The sequence below is a fragment of the Danio rerio genome, chromosome 14, assembly GCF_052040795.2.
Source record: "Danio rerio strain M-AB ecotype USA chromosome 14, GRCz13ab, whole genome shotgun sequence".
Classification (NCBI taxonomy): Eukaryota; Metazoa; Chordata; class Actinopteri; order Cypriniformes; family Danionidae; genus Danio; species Danio rerio.
Window position 1 is genome coordinate 42,240,001 of NC_141034.1, and position 17,444 is coordinate 42,257,444.

At 35.8% G+C, this 17,444-nt stretch overlaps 1 protein-coding gene and 1 non-coding gene across 6 annotated transcripts in view; one reads left to right on the forward strand and one right to left on the reverse strand.

Annotated features, from left to right (window-relative positions):
* Positions 1–9,429, reverse strand: part of LOC147840870 (uncharacterized) — a 15,201-nt gene extending 5,772 nt beyond the window's left edge. The window contains exon 1 of the mRNA XM_087281849.1: positions 9,116–9,429. Coding sequence (XP_087137975.1) covers positions 9,116–9,333 — 218 coding nt within the window. The 5' untranslated portion in view covers positions 9,334–9,429. The remainder of the gene's footprint in view (positions 1–9,115) is intronic.
* The window catches only part of LOC141377566 (uncharacterized), a 356,961-nt gene that overhangs the window by 105,658 nt on the left and 233,859 nt on the right, over positions 1–17,444 (forward strand). The window contains exons 3-5 of one of the 5 annotated variants that reach the window (XR_015507810.1): positions 1,892–1,977; positions 2,074–2,158; positions 3,302–3,420. The exons of the other annotated variants lie outside the window; for them this stretch is intronic. This is a non-coding gene — a transcript (uncharacterized LOC141377566). Of the gene's footprint in view, positions 1–1,891; positions 1,978–2,073; positions 2,159–3,301; positions 3,421–17,444 lie in introns of those variants that run through there. 5 annotated transcript variants of the gene reach the window in all.

A 17,444-nucleotide genomic window follows, 5' to 3' on the forward strand; every position in this document is an offset into this window, starting at 1 on the left:
AATACCTTGCAAAATTATTTTTCTAATGCGAAAAAACAAAACCTGATAAAAAAAAATTTTATGATGGAGAAAAATTTCGGAGAAAGCGTAGCAATACGATTGACACAACCTGAGGTAGAATTAAATTTTTAACGTGTAAATTATGAATTCAGTGTGCTATAACCTTTAGTCATATTTAATAAGTACTGCAGTGTAGACACCATTTTTATGAAATAAATTTCCTGTTTTGTAATGCTTTACATTTTTGAAATACAGTTTATGCATGGTGACTTTTAATTTTGAGTTTGCTTATACCACTTGGATGCTTCCACTGAACTGTCATGCAATTATAAACTTGCTGCGCTTAAGATCTGATTTGTTGAAAATCAGGAATCAACACTGACCTGAGTTAGACACAATATAAAGCGGGTTTCATACCATACATGATGCACAGCATTAAATTCAGTTGTTTCTTGCCATGCCTTTTAACATATGAACATTTATTTTACCACATTTTCGATGGATTTTTATCATTTAGGTCCTGCTCACCACGCTGCTTACTTTTATAAATGCCTTTTATCTGGTTTTACTTGAGCCAGTGGTTCCCAAAGTGGGGGTAGGGGCCCCACTGGGAGTCGCCGGACAATGAGGGGAGGTCACTTGGTAATTTCCAAACATCAAATTCATTTTATTAAACTATTAGAATTACCATATTTTATCTATAACCTACAGAACAAAGAAAATAGTAGTTAATAGTTACATAAAAAAAAAAAAAAACATCCAAACAAAAATCCTTCCCCCTTTTGATTATTTTATTTTCATTTTTTGCAACCCCTGGCTGGTTGCGTTATATTAAAGACATTGCATTAATTTTATGGCACCAGGTTAAACTTTGACACCTTTATGGCACTCGCGAAGTGCGTTCTGAAGCAGCTGAAGAGTTTTGATAGAGTAAGCTGGAAGCAGGCTAGTAGAGAGTTGCAATAGTCCAGTCTGGAGAGAACAAGAGCTTGAACAACTGTGCCAATTCAGTATCTCTTCAACAGCACAAGCAAATGCTGCAGCACACACTGGATAAAAGCATTATTATTGATATTATAAAAGTAAACTTATGGAATTTATAATTTAACTAACACTGTTTAATTATGTAAATGTTTGGTGATGCATGCTTGTTTTTTATTGCAATATGATAAATTTTTTATTCGGTAACACTTTATGCCACTTATTTATAATAGTTTTCTCAAAGCAGTAAACTGTAATCTTTTAGTTTCATTACTGTTTTCCAAATTACGGCTTTTCTGTTATTTAACAGTAAAATACTTGCAGCAAGTTTTACAGCAGTGAACCATAATCCTACAGTTTCAGATTACAGCTTTTCTGTTATTTAATGGTAAAATACTGGCAGTAGAGTTTCCATTAGTGAACCATAATCCTACAGTTTCATATTACAGCTTTTCTGTTATTTAATGGTAAAATACTGGCAGTAAAGTTTCCCGCAGAGATCCGTAATCCTACAGTTGCATTACCGTTTTCCAAATTACGGCTTTTCTGTAATTTAACGGTAAAATATGGCAGCAGAGTTTTCAACAGTGAACCGTAATCCTACAGTTTCATTACCATTTTACCATTTTACAAATTAAGAGTGAAAAGAAAGAAAGAAAGAAACAAACAAAGAAAGAAACAAAGAATGAAAAGATAAAATAATAGAAAAGCCAGAGAAAAGAGAAAATTGTGGGTCCTGTGTTCAAACCAATGGAGAACCACTGGTCTATGCAAATTAAGCAAACAAAACCAAGAGGAAGAGCGTGACATTTTGTTTAGCTGGTAAATATTTATTGACTGCATTGATGGCTGTGCTCTGGCTGACTGCAGTTCAGGCTAAAGCTACCTGATTGCTCTCCTTTATCTTCAGACGTCAGGTGTTCATTCTGTGCTAATTGCAACTCCCACCATCTCACAGTTCGCCATATGGATTTCCTGCGAGTTTATGGATCCTTGGTATGCGCTCAGACTAATTAGGCATTATGTCTTTATAGTGTGCATGGCTTTAATGGCTAAGCATTATGTGTGTTTGGGCCGTTCGGCATCTAACAGGCTGCAGTGAGAGACGCTTTAAGTGCTGTGGGCAGATGTGGAACTTCTGCTTCTCAACATTTTTGACTCCCCACTTCCTATATAGGTAGGTTGAGTCTCCTTAATGCCTTTTTTTTTTCTCTCATGGTCCATAGTGCAAAAGCTTGTCTTCAGGGGAGGTGGGCCCTCTACTGGCTTTTGGGTAACCTGTCCATGGCACACAAATGTCTCCCATGCACTATTGCAGAAGTATAGTGACACTTTTTCTTTCTTTCTTTGTTTCTTTCTTTCTTTCTTTCTTTCTTTCTTTCTTTCTTTCTTTCTTTCTTTCTTTCTTTCTTTCTTTCTTTCTCTGTTATGGAAAGGGCAGTTAATAATGTCAACTTTGATATTGTTAAAATAATTGTGAAAAAAGTAAAGTAAACTTAAAGAAAAATAAATAAAATAGAATACTTTATTGTTCTTTAATTTAGTTTATTTCAATTGTGCGTCTATCAATACTCTCACTTTTGGGCCCCTCTGTAGGTTACATCACAGAACCATTGAGTACTGTGTGTGGCGATTCATGTTTGTGTTATATTGCAATTTGATCAATTTTGAGTATAGTAACAGTTTTTGCCACTCACTAATAATTTATTTCAGAAAAAAATTAAATTCTGAAATTAAATTTCATATATATTTTTTTAATAAATAAACAAACATATATTATTATTATTAATTGTTTAATTGAATGTGTTTGTAAAATATTGAAACAGTGTTAGAAAAGATAGATACATTTTTATTTTATTTTGTTTTATGTATTTATTTGTTTTTATTTATTTGCTTTTCATATTTCATATTTATACATACATAAATACACACACATATATGTGTATATATATATATATATATATATATATATATATATATATATATATATATATATATATATATATATATATATATATATATATATATATGTATATATACATACACATATATACGTGTGTATATATACATGTATATACAGAATAACAATGTGTCACGGTTGCAGGTTTGTGCGCTTCTCCGGAGTGTATGTTTGATCACGTGGGTTTGTTTTGTTTTGGTTGTCCATGTGGATTTGTTAGGATCACGTGTTATGACGACACCCAGTTGGTCTGATTAGTTCGCCAGCTGAGGCTCATCATGGTGCCTATATCTGTGCAATGCTTTTGTGTGTCTGTGTCAGTTCGTTACCATCACTTATGTTTGTGCTGTCTGTGCTCAGGCCCTGAGGAGTTTGTCTGGATCTGGTTTCCCCGTTCTGTTCCTGTCCTGTGTTCTACGTTCATCTAGCCTGGCACTAATTGTTTTATTGTCAGATTATAATAAACATTGACACTTGCATTTGGATCCTCTCTGACTCTCATTCGAAACGTTACACAATGAGCATGTAGAATTTTAAAACAGCATTAGAAAAGATAGATAAATAATTTAATGTTTCAACATTTTAAATTTTATTTAATTTAGAAAATATTTTATGTAGAATGTTGAAACAGTGTTCTAAAAGATTAATAAGTGTTCTAGTATTTTCAATATTTTATTTTGTTTTATTTTAAATAATTTTCTTTTAAGCTTAGTCCTTTTATTAATCAGGGGTCGCTACAGCGGAACTTATTCAGCCAATTTATCCAGCCAACTTATCCACCATATGTTTTACACAGCAGATGCCCTTCCAGCTGCAACCCATCGTTGGGAAACACCCATACACTCTCATTCACACACATACACTATGAACAATTTAGCTTACCCAATTCACCTATACTGCATGTCTTTGAACTGTGGGGGAAACCAGAGCACCCGGAGAAAAGCCACACAAACATGGGGAGAACATGCAAACTCTAAAAAGAAATGCCAACTGACCTAGCCAAGGCTCAAACCAGCGACCTTCTTGCTGTGAGGCGACAGCGCTACCCACTTCTGCACAGCGCCGCCTTATGTTATTTTATGTAGATTTTTTAATTAAATTAAATTACATGTTATTTGTTATTATTATTATTATTATTATTATTATAGCAATAATAGTTTAAACATAATTTTTACGTAGAATATTAAAACAGTGTTTGAAAAGATAAATAAATAAATAAATAAATAAATAAATAAATAAATAAACAATACAACTTGTTGATAATATTTTCTAAAATTTTTATTGTTTTGCTCTATGTTTTGTATCTCTATCTGTAATATCTCCCACCCTCTCTCTGTTTCATTCTTTGTCTGTCTGCGTCTCTATCTTTCCATCTCCTTTTCTCGTAAAGCTATGGCACTACCCTCTGTCTCACCAGGCTAATTCATCAGTTACATCTTTACATCCTGTTCTCTTTCTGCTTTTAAATGGGGGGAAAAATATCATCAGCCCTGGGAAAAGACACAATTAAAATTCATCTTACGCAAAACACTTCTCCACTCCCACTCCTCTCTCCGCTGCCTCTCTATGGTAAGTGGGGGCAGGGCAATCTTTCTTTGATGCACTTCAAAGCAAAGCGCTTGGCAGAGGCCGTGTGATGGAGGCAACGGGGAACGAAGGCCGGTGCTCGTCGTGTGATCGCGCCAAAGCCCCTCGTCAAACAAAGACGTATAGCATTGTTGGGGTGGAATGGGCTATCATTCTGCACATTCCCCGGCAAATGACCCGGACATCTTCTCCCCTCAGAAAACTCAGCGTGATGGATGACACTCTGGAAGTTGGCACTGGAACTCTTGACAGCCTATAGCACTTATTTCGTAACTGCAAAACCTAACGACTACGAAGCATCGGTGTCACAAATTTGTCCGTATTCAGTAGCACCTGTCATTGCAAGTGTGGATCACAGATGACAACTTGTGATGCAATATATTCAGCGCTAGGTTTCACTAATATTATATTGTGACAATTTCTGTTATGGATTTTACTACTCTCGATTCGAGTGTGAAGTATCTCCATATGGGATGTCTTTAGCGAGTATTTGCTTATATTCAGCCATGCGTTCTCCTCTTTGCTCTTGTACAAATGAGGACATGCTGTATTGCCCTGGCATTGCTTGACACCGCCTATGACAGCGTGACATAAGGTTGTCATGAGATGACACTGGGTGTGCCAGTATGCCATCGAGGTGAAACGGGGTGAGATTGGAGAGGAAGAGAGGACAGGTGTCACTGGCCTGCAGGTGTTGCTAGGTGACAGGTTGCCCTGGTAGCGACAGGTCCTCATGTGTATGTATGGCTGGCTTCTAAGTGATGGGGACATTGGCATCAGAGGGCTCAGGCCACTGTCAGGCCTAGAGATGGTTCAAGACCTCTGTTAGCCCTGGGACCCAAAAGTGCACTGATAAACACACACACACACACACACACAATATTATCCGCTGTCATTTCCTTTTTTTTGCATACTAGGAAAATGCTCTTCAATAGTTAATTTAAATAAGTACTCTTAAGGGCATTTCTGGCTTGTCGTGTTTTTAAAACTCTGCTAATCACGAATGTAATCATAAGAAAGCGGTGTGTTTCTGGGCAGGGCTGGGTAAAAAAAAAAAAAAAAAAAAAATATATATATATATATATATATATATATATATATATTCAAATATATATATATATATATATATATATATATATATATATATATATATATATATAAGTAATTATTATGATAAAAATTCTTCTAATCAAATCATAAACAATGTTAAAAATATTTATTAGGTTATGTATTTTTAGTATTATTAAAGCTATGCTAATCACGATCGTAATCAAGCAGTGTGTTTTGGGGGCAGGACAGAGTAAAAAATAATGAGTAATTATTGTGATATATTTTTTGTGATAATACCATAAAACCAAATATTCAGAATGTTTATTATAATGTTTATATACTGCCAACGGTATCTTATGGCAATTTATAACTTTTTGATTTAGTGACTAATTCATATTAATTGGTATGATCCTATTCATGCAGTTTAGTACAATTTGCTCGTCCTTCAAGGGTGGGGTTGGGTGCCACGCCTTCTTTTTAAAATCATACTTTTTTGTACAGATTAGCCACTAAATTGTCAAAACACAAAATAGTTAAGTTTCCTCGTGAGATAAGGCTGATACTGCTCGTATTTTAAATCTATGCTTATCATGATTATAATCATAGGAAAGCAGTGTGTATTTGGCACTGGACTGGGTAAAAAACAAAAGGTCATTATTGTGACATAAATTCTTTCTGATAAAATCATTAAAACAAAATATTCAGAATGTCCATTATAATGTTTATAAACTGCCAATACTAATGTTATGGCAATTCGTAACTTGTTTTTATTTAGTGGCTGATTTGTATTAATACGTATGCTCTCATTCATACATTTTAGTACTATTTGCTCATGCCTCAATGACAGCAGCCGAACGTTATTACTCAATTGAATGGACATTATCAGGGGTGATCAGCTAATAGATATGGGCCAGTAGGGGCCTACTGCGCCTACTGGTGCTGTAGATCACATACAGCTATGGCTAGGAGTTAACGAGAATTATTTATATTATTTATTAAATTTATATTATTTATTAAAATTAACTGCATTTTATTAACATCTACCCCAACCCTAAACCTAAACTGTCCCAGTTTTGTAAAAACAGATCTGGAGTCTTCTCTATTAATATAGCTAATTAACCATGATGATTATTTATATTATTTATCAAATTTTCCAGCGGAGTAGGTAGTGCTGTCGCCTCATAGCAAGAAGGTCGCTGGTTCGAGCCTTGGCTGGGTCAGTTGGCGTTTCTCTCTGGAGTTTGCATGTTCTCCCTGTGGGTTTCCTCTGGGTGCTCCGGTTTCCCCCACAGTCAAAGACACGCGCTATAGGTGAATTAGATACAGGCTAAATTGTCCGTAGTGTGTGCGTGTGAATAAGTGTGTATGGATGTTTCCCAGAGGGTTGCAGCTGGAAGGGCATCGCTTTGTGAAACGGGCTGGATAAATTGGCGGTTCATTCCGCTGTGGCAACCCCGAAGTATTAAAGGGATTATGCTGAAAAGAAAATGAATGAATGAATACAATTTCCCATTAATTGTATTTTATTATCGTCTATCCCCATACCCAATTCTAAACCCAACCGCAACAGAAATGTTAAAACTGATCTGGATCTTGAGTCTTGTCTATTAGTATAGCTGATTAAACATGTGGATGGATGATAACAGCCTTCTAAGCCTACCAGTAGGTGCAGAAAATTCCTTCTGGCCCATATCTATCAGCTGTTAACAACTGATAATGCCCATTCAATTGAGTGATAACATTCGAAGTGGGTGATGACTGTTAGGTTTAGTGGTGGGGTTGGGTGCCACGCCTCCTTTTTAAAATTGTACATTTTTATACAAATTAGCCACTGATTTGACAAAAAGTAAAATAGTTACATTTCTTTGTGATTTCAGTGCGTTGTGTGTTTTTTTTTTTTTTTAATACATGAGGATAGGTCTATAAACAATCCTGTGACTAGCTCCAAAAAGATGTGCATAGGATTTAGGAACACGATGTCTCTATAATTGTTACCCTGGACCACAAAACTAGTTATAAGTTGCATTTTTTTAATAACAAAGTAACTTATATAATAATTAACAATCATGTTTCCATGAAGAAAATTTTTGTTTCCTATTGAAACTTTTTTGATTAGTAATGTGCACTTTCAACACTTTCAAAGGCGAGATTCTCAGTGATTACTTTTTTACTTTTATTTATTTATCAGATTCCAGATTTTCTAGATTTGCTGTATATCAGCCAAATATTGTCCAAACAAACCACAAATCAATGGAAAGCTTATTATTCAAATTTCAGATAATGTCTATGTCTCAGTTTTAAATAACTGCACATTGTGTTTTGGCAGGTTTACGAGCTATACACACTATTTTAATACAATGATTAATGTTAACATTACACATATAGTAATTTCAAGGGGTAATGGGATATAATTACAATAGTTGTTGTTAAGCTATAGCATTTATATGTATGCTTAATGTATTGAGGCTTTATTGAATTAGTGTTTTTCATCCATCAACATAAAAAAAACAAAAAAAAACAACGTTACATTTCAACTTGGTGATGAGGTGCTAAATGTGTGGTTTTACTTATAGTTTTGATTATCTAAACGTATAACAGGGATGACAGTGGTTCATTTTAATTAAACTAAAGTCACGCTATTTACATCAATGTTTTAGAGATGCTGTTCTTCTGAATTCAATTTAAATCTATATTGTGTCCTCAAAGTCAGGGAATAGAAAAAATGATTTAATTTTATATCAACAATTAATCATTACACATATTGAGCCTTAGATTTGTCGATGTGAATCTGGTTAACATGTTGTAAATCTGGTTAACATGTTGGATGTTCTGACAAAAAAAGAGCTGTTAAAATTTACTTTCAACTATAAGCAAAAATCTGCCTTTAAGCTTCAAATATACATGTATGACATCAATATTGATCATTATTAATATTGACTGTTTAGAATATCTTCTTGCATTTAATATGCTGCTATAATATGATTCTAATAGCCTTGTATTAATGTAAATCTAAAATTAAAAATGCAATAAAACCACATTAAGTTATAAAATAAATTGTTTATTCAGGTGACTCTAAAATCTCTAGAGCAGATTTATATGACAACATATTTACAATTCCACAGTTGTTAAATGTATATTCATTAAAAGAGCCACTGTTTTATTGACCTCATAAATATGTAAATTGTGGTGTTAACCTGGGGTTTACAAGGGTGAATTGAGAAATCTTAAAACACAATTACCCAGGATTAGCCACTTGCCCATGATGAAGTATAAAACAGGACGGAATGAGATTGAGATTACAGTTCACAGTACATTGAGAAAACAGATTATTCCAACAGTCTCTTGGTAATTTGTAACTGTTTGATTTAGTATGATCTCATTTATACATTTGACTGCTCATCTTCATACAAATTAGCTGGTAATACATAAAATGGTTATGTTTCCTCATAAGATTGGACGATTATTTGATTTCCTGGTCTATCTTCAAAATTTACAACCCAGAAATTCATGAACAAACCTATGCATAATGATACACACCTTGTAGATGCTTCTTTTTTTCCCTTCAGATCGTTTACCCCAGCGTTTGTCTCCATTTCAGCAGGAGATTTCCTTACACATATCCATGCCTTTTCGCCCCTCCTTTTAGGTCTGAATTTGACAGTTAGCCACATGCGGCAGCCTCTTCTCTCTCTCAGCCTCCGTTTCTCCTCGTCTCCCAAGAGCTCCGTCAGTATGAAGAGGCCCGAGGACGCCATCTCATCTTCTCTCAGCCAGTGTCAAGCAGCAATCCTGCGGGGCCCGTCCCTGCTTAATTCAGCTTAGAGCCCCGACATTCCTGATCGCCTCGTTTTTTCTTTTTTCTTTTTTTCGGGTATGCCTCTTAGGGCTGAGGTAATTATTTCCAGAATAATAATAACAGACAGATTAGTGTGTTTAGCAGGCAGATGTATTGCTCTGTTCTCTTTCCTTCCTTATATTTGGCTCTGAACTGAGTGACCTATTAGACTGGATTAATTCTGCGGTAAAAAATGAAAGTGGTTAATGACCCCAGTCTCCTGTCTGAGAGGTGGAGAAATCGCCTGAGGAGGATTCCTTCAGACATGCCCTGATCTATCAAACTCCACGCTGGACACCAGGAGCAGCAGGTGTTAAAGTCTTCATCCGTTTCTGCCTTGGTTATAGATGACCTGACTGTATGAAATTACTCAAATGGTGGAAAGCCATTAAATTCCCCGAGAATACAGTAAATGGAGAGGGTGGGATGAAAAATAGGAAAACGAGTGAAAACCTCTTTGCTGTTTATTTAAAGAGGTTGTGAACTGAGAAAGCAGAATTTGCTTAATCTTTTGAAATATAAGCATTTTCTGATGTATACAAATACCGTGATAGTTTCAGAACTTTTAACGTTCTTGTCAGTCTACTAGCATCTTGGAACAACTGAAGCTGGCAGTCTGACAAAATGGCAGGTTACACGTACCACTTGATCGGCTAAACTCTACATCAGTAGAATGATGATTCCACAACACTGCTTATTTAGCAATGCACAAACACATGTAGAAGTAAATTCAACCCAGGCTCAGTGGAATTATGTGACCAGGGATACATTTTTGAGAACCAAGAAATACATACCAGAGACTACGTCATCTTGGAGTTTTCACAAATCCACTTAAGGCTGCTGTGTATAATTCTGATAATGTCAAATATGGTACGGCTTGTTTTCTCATATGTAAATCCACGTCAAGGTCTGCGTGGGACTAATTATTTTGTCTTATTTCCACCGTATATTCAGCCTTATTCACTCGCTGCCCACTTAAAATAATTTTCTTACTAAATAATTTTCTGTTCCCGCTAAATTCAAATCTGTTTTTCAAAATATCACTTTTAAACTGGGTACAGCCGAAAGAGAGAGAGATGACAGATAAAATTATAGGTTGTATGAGTGCCGCTTTATTCTTGTGACTGCTAAAGGGTAAAACTTTAAGCTAATATCACACAGCGCAAAGGATATTTATTTATTCATTTTATTTATTTATTTATTTATTTTTTTCGTTTGCATCTGTGACGCATGCAAAAAGACTCCCATCATCATACTTGCCTGATGTGGGTTTCCTACAGTAAACTGACCATTTTCTAATGCAAGCTGAAGGACAGGACATCCTCACTTTGCTCTCTCATGTTGGTAAAGCCCGCTCTGAGGACCAATATGCAGATGATGCGTGCACAGACTGCGAATAAAAAGCACATGAAGAATGCACTGCTCATGCTTTCAGCTTGTGTAAGTCATCGCGCACAGCCGCAGGAGTGCAGACCTCTACACCAGAGACCACTGTGTGTGTGTGTTTCTGTGTATCTTAATGTGTTTCTCATGTAAATATGTGAGAGAGGCTGATCAACATTTTGTTGGGCATAATCAAATTGATATTGACTGACCCACATGCCCTCTTTCATAAACCTAACCGATAGTGTTTTCAAAAGCAAACTAGAAGACAAAAGTTGTCACGGACATGAGCTTGTACCATGTTGTGTTACAGCTGTTTGGGAGTTAAGTCTTACCTGGTTTCTCAAACCATCCTTTGCCAGACTTGAACCCTGGTTTGCTCAGCTCCACATCCTAAGCCTACCAGCAAACCAGCTAGGCTGGAAAAGCCATTCATATGGAAGTACCATACTAGGTAAGTATCTATATGAGGTGCTGTAAGTACCACCCATAGCATTTGTTTTACACACAAAATCCAGCCATATGTACCAACAAGCACATATTTCTTGATTCTCAAAGGTGTACACCAGGGCACATTTTCTCTATGTCGAGTAAATCATGAAGGAGGTAAGCATAGAGAATACACAAATGCTCTGAAGACAGTAAAATGTTGTGCAGTGTTAGGTTGATGACAAAAAGTAAAACTATTTGCTTTTTCTTTTTGTATTCATCATCACTTGATCACTCTGATTCCCAATATTAGTAAAGAGTGATTTATTTTTGATAATTTTCCAGACAGCAAAAGTAAGAACGTCACTTCAATTTACTTTGCATTTGATGTGACAAATATATCTAAAAGGAAATTTGCCCCACATAAGTGTGTGTGTGGATTTATGTATTTTTAACCTAAATCACTTGCAGTGTAGCTGTATCTGTACAGTGGTTCTGCACTCAATGGCTTTAAGGCCTTCTAACATCAGAGGAAAAAGGATTACCCTCACAGCTCTGACTATAACTAGTTACAACAGTGGTGTCTATACTTTATATTCTGTACATGCAGAAGTTTACAAAAATAGCTGTCCTTTTGGACTTCCACATCTGTTCAAATATGGAAAACGTTCAGCCAATCATACGTAGTGGGCATTTACATTTAAGCGGACAATCTGCCACACCTATTCAAACTGTGTGTTTCAGAGGACAAACATGTTGAGAAAATAGCTTATTAAATCAAATCACTTTTATTGTCACATCATTAGCAGCACGTGTGCGATGCTGAGTGAAAAGCTTAGGAGCTGGCTCCAGACAGTACAACGACAGTATACAACGACAGTGCAAAATCTAGACAGTACAAAATACAACAGCATACTCCCAATATACAACAGCATACTCCCAAAATTAAATCTGAATTATGATTTGTTTAAATCATATTATTCATTCATTTATTTTCTTCCACTTTTCCAGGGCTAGGCCAGTGAAATATCATTATTGGGTAAAGGAATCATTGGTATGTAATGTTTTTAATGATAATAATTACTTGCATAGTTTTATCTACTAATGTTACACTGGGTTACATTTTTTGTGGGTTTCCTTAGTAAATCATAGCAGCAGCAGCAACAACAAAAACTATTATCATTATTATTGGTAGTAGTAGTAGTAGTTTTCTTTTTATGAATAATCATATTTGAGCAGAGAATGAATGAACAAACAATCTAACAAGCAAACACAAGTATGAAAACTAATTATAATGGATGAAAAACTAGACCACTTAATATTTTTATGATTAAAAACAAATTTAACCTGACAATTAGTTACTCTGCTGATATCATGTCTTAGAAAAATAATATTTCTTAGTATTGTGATGAAAAACATATAGTGCAATGGCAATATAATTCTGACTGACAAGCTTTCCTCAATAGCTTTTTCAGTCCAGTAAATGTTCATCTCAAAATATTGCTAACAGAAGTTGTAACCACAGTCATTTTTACCAACTAAAAAGTGTGGTGAACTTTCAGAAAGAAAAAAAAAAAGTTTTGGCAAAGTGTGAAACTTTCTTTTTACATTTGTAGTATTTAAATGATCAATGTGCATATTGTAAGACTGTGCATTAGGTATTTATTCTCCCATAGATGTTTATGTCTCCTTTCCCTCTCTCTTTACTCTCTCTCCCTCTCTCTCTCTCTCTCTCTCTCTCTCTCTCTGTCTCTTTCTCTGTCTGAATCCGTATGGATGGAGGGTTTTATCAGTCAACGACACAACATCTAAATCTCTTTCTTTGGAGCGGAGCGGTTTTCAGGGCTCCAATACAATGCAGCACTGGAGATAGCAAGACTTAATTCTCCCAGGATTGTGCTGTCTCCCAGCAATCACAGGGAAACTGGACTAGAAAATTAACTTGTTAAAAGCTCTAGCCATCACTCTCTGAGTCTGATAGACAAATCCATCCAAATACCAATCACCCTCTGAAATGAGAAAATACAGAGAGAATATGGCAGCGGCCCTCAAAGAAGACTCACGAAAACACACACCGCGCACACAAATCCACTTCAGAAGAACGATCAGATGTGCACACAATGACAGCTTGTCAACAGAGGACTCTGTGAAGTAATTGAAAAATCATATGTAAATATAAACATCCAAACTGGCTTGTATTTTAAACACAGCTAAGATGGCCTTAATCATCAGTATTTATTTTAACTAAAACTTTTCTTTTTCTGTGATGTTTATTTGAAAGCAAAATAATAGTTCTATGAAATGCTGTATTTTGTTTAATATAGAACTTTATTGGTAAAGTTGTGAATCCCCTATCATTTTTATTTACAAAAAAACAAAATCATAATAGTAGATATTAATACTTGCAATAATATTATAATATTAGCTTACATTTAATTATTTTTTTCATACTATTTATAAACAATATACTATATATCCTAACCCAGGCTCATTCTGATTACGTATCCCAATATACATTTCTGGAGAGAGCAAAATGCATTCCAGGAGCTACATTTTCTTTGCAGTTTTTCTTTTTACAAATCCACCAGAGGCCACTGTGTATGCCTTTCATATCTCAAGTTTCTCTAGTGAGTGACATTTGTGCCTGCTAATCTCACGTAAAACCACCAGAGGTCGACTGATTAACTGACTGACCAACTGTCGACTGATTACCTGACTGACCAACTGACCAACCGACCAATTGCCCCCACACTCGCCCTTCCCTAAACCCAACCAAAAGTGTTTTAAAAAGCACCGATTGATCAGTGCCCATCCCCTTCCCTAAACCCAACCGCAGTGTTTTTAAAAACAAACCAGAGAAAGAAGATTGTACCACATTCTCACCCTGTTATTTAGTTGTTTATTTACAACAATGTACATGTCGAGCTACTAGACAAACTGGTAACAGCGGGAAAGCCGGCCTTATGGAGGTAAACGGTCAGCTGATAAGCGAGAAAATGAACAGTGTTGTCACAATCACCAGCGACCTCTAACCACCAGAGGTCGCTGAAAAACATTATCTCTCATTCAAACTACAAATCCGCCAGTTTATGGACTACAACTGCATACATGCACTTTGCCCACACACACCTGCTTCCTCATTTAGACTGATTACACTTGCACCACCTAAGGATTGTCAAAGACTGATTACACACACTATTTAAGCAGCACACTCACTCCGATTGCAGAGTCTTGTTATCTGTATAGTAACACTACAACGCGTTTCCTAGTCTTGTTTTCCTGTGTTTTGACCTTAGCCTTGTTAGCCCGTTTGTCTTAGTCTACCGCGTGCCTCCTGACCTATCGCCTATTACTTCGACTACGATTCTGGACTGCCTCTATGCATTTGTTTGCACCTGTGTTGACCATTGCTTACCTGACCATTGAATAAACCTGCATGTGGATCCAAACCTCAGTTGTTTGTGTCACTTCCCCTGGTTACAGGTGTCATCCTACCCTGAAGTTAAAATGCAGCCAAATGTAAATCTGGCTTCATAATTTGTGATCTCTAAATATGTATATAGGGCTGTTTTCAGAGTGAGCCTATGTTAGTATATTCTGTACTGTATATACACTGTATATAGTATTTGGGACTTCAGTGCTCTTTAGTGTTTGAACTTTCACCTGTGAAAATTAAACCACACTGAACTGAACTAAACTGAACTTCAACTCTGAAATCTGGACTGACACAGTTTCAACTTACTAGAATTTCTATTTTATGCTGCTTTGACGCAAGCTACATTGTAAAAGTGCTGTAAAAATAAAGATGAATTGAATTGATTATCCGCACACAACTCCAGTTGTGTCAGAAATGTTTAAGATTTTTTTGTCAGTTTTTTAATTGTTTAGATTTTTTTAAATGTTTATTTTTCTGTGTATGTGTTTTTGTTCATTCATTCATTCATTCATTTGTTTTTTTTATTTATTTAATGCATTTAGTTATTATTGAATAACTATTTTAGTTTTGATAATAGTTTAAAAATTAAGATTTTATTTTTGTATTTTCATTTTAATATTATTTAAATGGGGTGACACGATGCCTCAGTGTTTAGCATTGTTGCCTCACAGCAAGAAGGTCGCTGGTTTGAGTCCCAGCTTGGCCAGTTGGCGTTTCTGTGTGGAGTTTGCATGTTTTTCCCATGTTTGCGTGGGTTTCTTCTGCGTGCTTTGGTTTCCCCAACATTCCAAAGACATCTAGTACAGTGGTCCCTCGTTTTTCACGAGAGTTACACTCTAAAAATAGCCCACAATCAGTCACATTTATTTATTTATTTATTTATTTATTTATTTACTAAAATTATTATAGATGTTTTAAGGCTTTAAAACCCCTCTTTTTTTCTCAGGTAAACATTTTCACACTTTTCTCTCATTTAAACACTAGCACAACTTCTACATTACTTTAGCATGTCCAGAAGTCCAACTTTTTGTGCAATGTTAGCACCTCTGCCTTTTGGGTGTTACTGCAGGTGCTTTTGGCAGTGCTGAATGTTTCATTGACATTATGGTTTTGTTGAGGAGACAGTCTGCAAACATATAGGTCTTCAGAGTCACACTGCTAGTGATTTTGTAAAGAACCAGTGGAGGCAGGTGCTAAGGCAATGATAGTTAATGGAGAGGGTCTACAGCTGGGAGACAAAAAACAATACTGAGAGAGAGAATTAATGAGATCAGACCTGGCTCGTGACAGATTTTAAGATTTATGTAAATTTGGCAAACTAAACGCATTCTGTACTGTACAGGAGACATCCCAACAGAAGTTGCACTTCGGTTACTTTCGACACAACCTAAATATAAGAAAATATCAAATTCTAATGATGTTACAACATGACGTTGTGTAGACGTTATCAATATGACATCTATTAGAGAATGGATTTTGGTTGCCATACCTAACGAATAAATGTCAGTCTTTGACGTCAATATATTGTTGGTTTAAAATCAACAAAATATCAACATCATTTCACATCATTAGTGGACATCAATATAGCGTTGTCCTTATACGCTAGTGACCGAAATCTAACCTAATTTTAAGTGTAAGTTGTCAGTTTGTAGGGATGGCATGGAGGAGATTGATTGATAATGGTCTGCAGCCAATCAGGACACAGAACACAATACTTTATGCACAATGCGAAACTGTGTAGCCACACAAGGTCAACTGTGTTATGGCAACAGATTATTGTACAGGGGAATTAAATAAACTAAATTGGCTGTAGTGTAAGTGTGTATGTGAGAGTGTATGGGTGTTTCCCAGAACTGGATTGCAGCTGGAAGGGCATCCCCTCTGTGAAACATATTAAAAAAGTTGTCAGTTCATTCCGCTGTGGTGACCCCAATGAATGAACATTATTTAAATTTCAGTTGAAGTTTCAGTACATTAACTGTGTTTTTCTATTTTTATAACTTTATTATTAGTTATTGATTTAATTGTTTAGGGAAAGTTACCAATAATAACCCTGATGCGACCACACACTTTATTAAACATATTAACTGTAAATTACTCTTTAGCTTAATCTTTATAATAAATGTTTTAGTGAGCAAATGGGAGAGAAAACAAAAGACAGAGTGAGAACTGTGGTGGACACTTTCCAAGTTCATTGCGGTGCTAATCCTGCATTGTGCTGCTGAATGGGCATTATCATAAACGTTTGGCAACCCTGTCTTGCTGTACTCTGGCCAGCTGTGGGCCTCTCCAGCTCTCATTGTTCAGGATAACTAGTTGAGTGTGAACCGTATATTGAAAATTCCCCACATCGGATTCATTAAAGTATTGCCTCAACTTTAAGCCCCCTAACTGGAGTCAGGGGTGGGCGAGCGGTTCGGGTCGAGGCCTTCAAACAAAGACATGCTAAGCTGATGTGTTTCTCAAGCCAAAGACAAAAACGTTCAGGTTTCTGGATTCTTTGTGTGTTTCCAAATTTCATTGTTGACTCATAATCCTCACACTGCTTTGATAATAAATCAGGCGTTACATGCAACTGTGATGCAACAGTCTCATTACTTGCAAATAAAATAAAAATAATAATAAACAAATAAATATAACCACGGCAATGCCTTATTGGTTGCCACACAGGTACAGTCAATGTTTTGTCATCTTTATTTGTGATGGGACTGTTGTATGACGGGGTTGCCTGGTGATATGCAAAAATCTGTTCTTTTTTTATTTTTTATTAACACATAAAAATT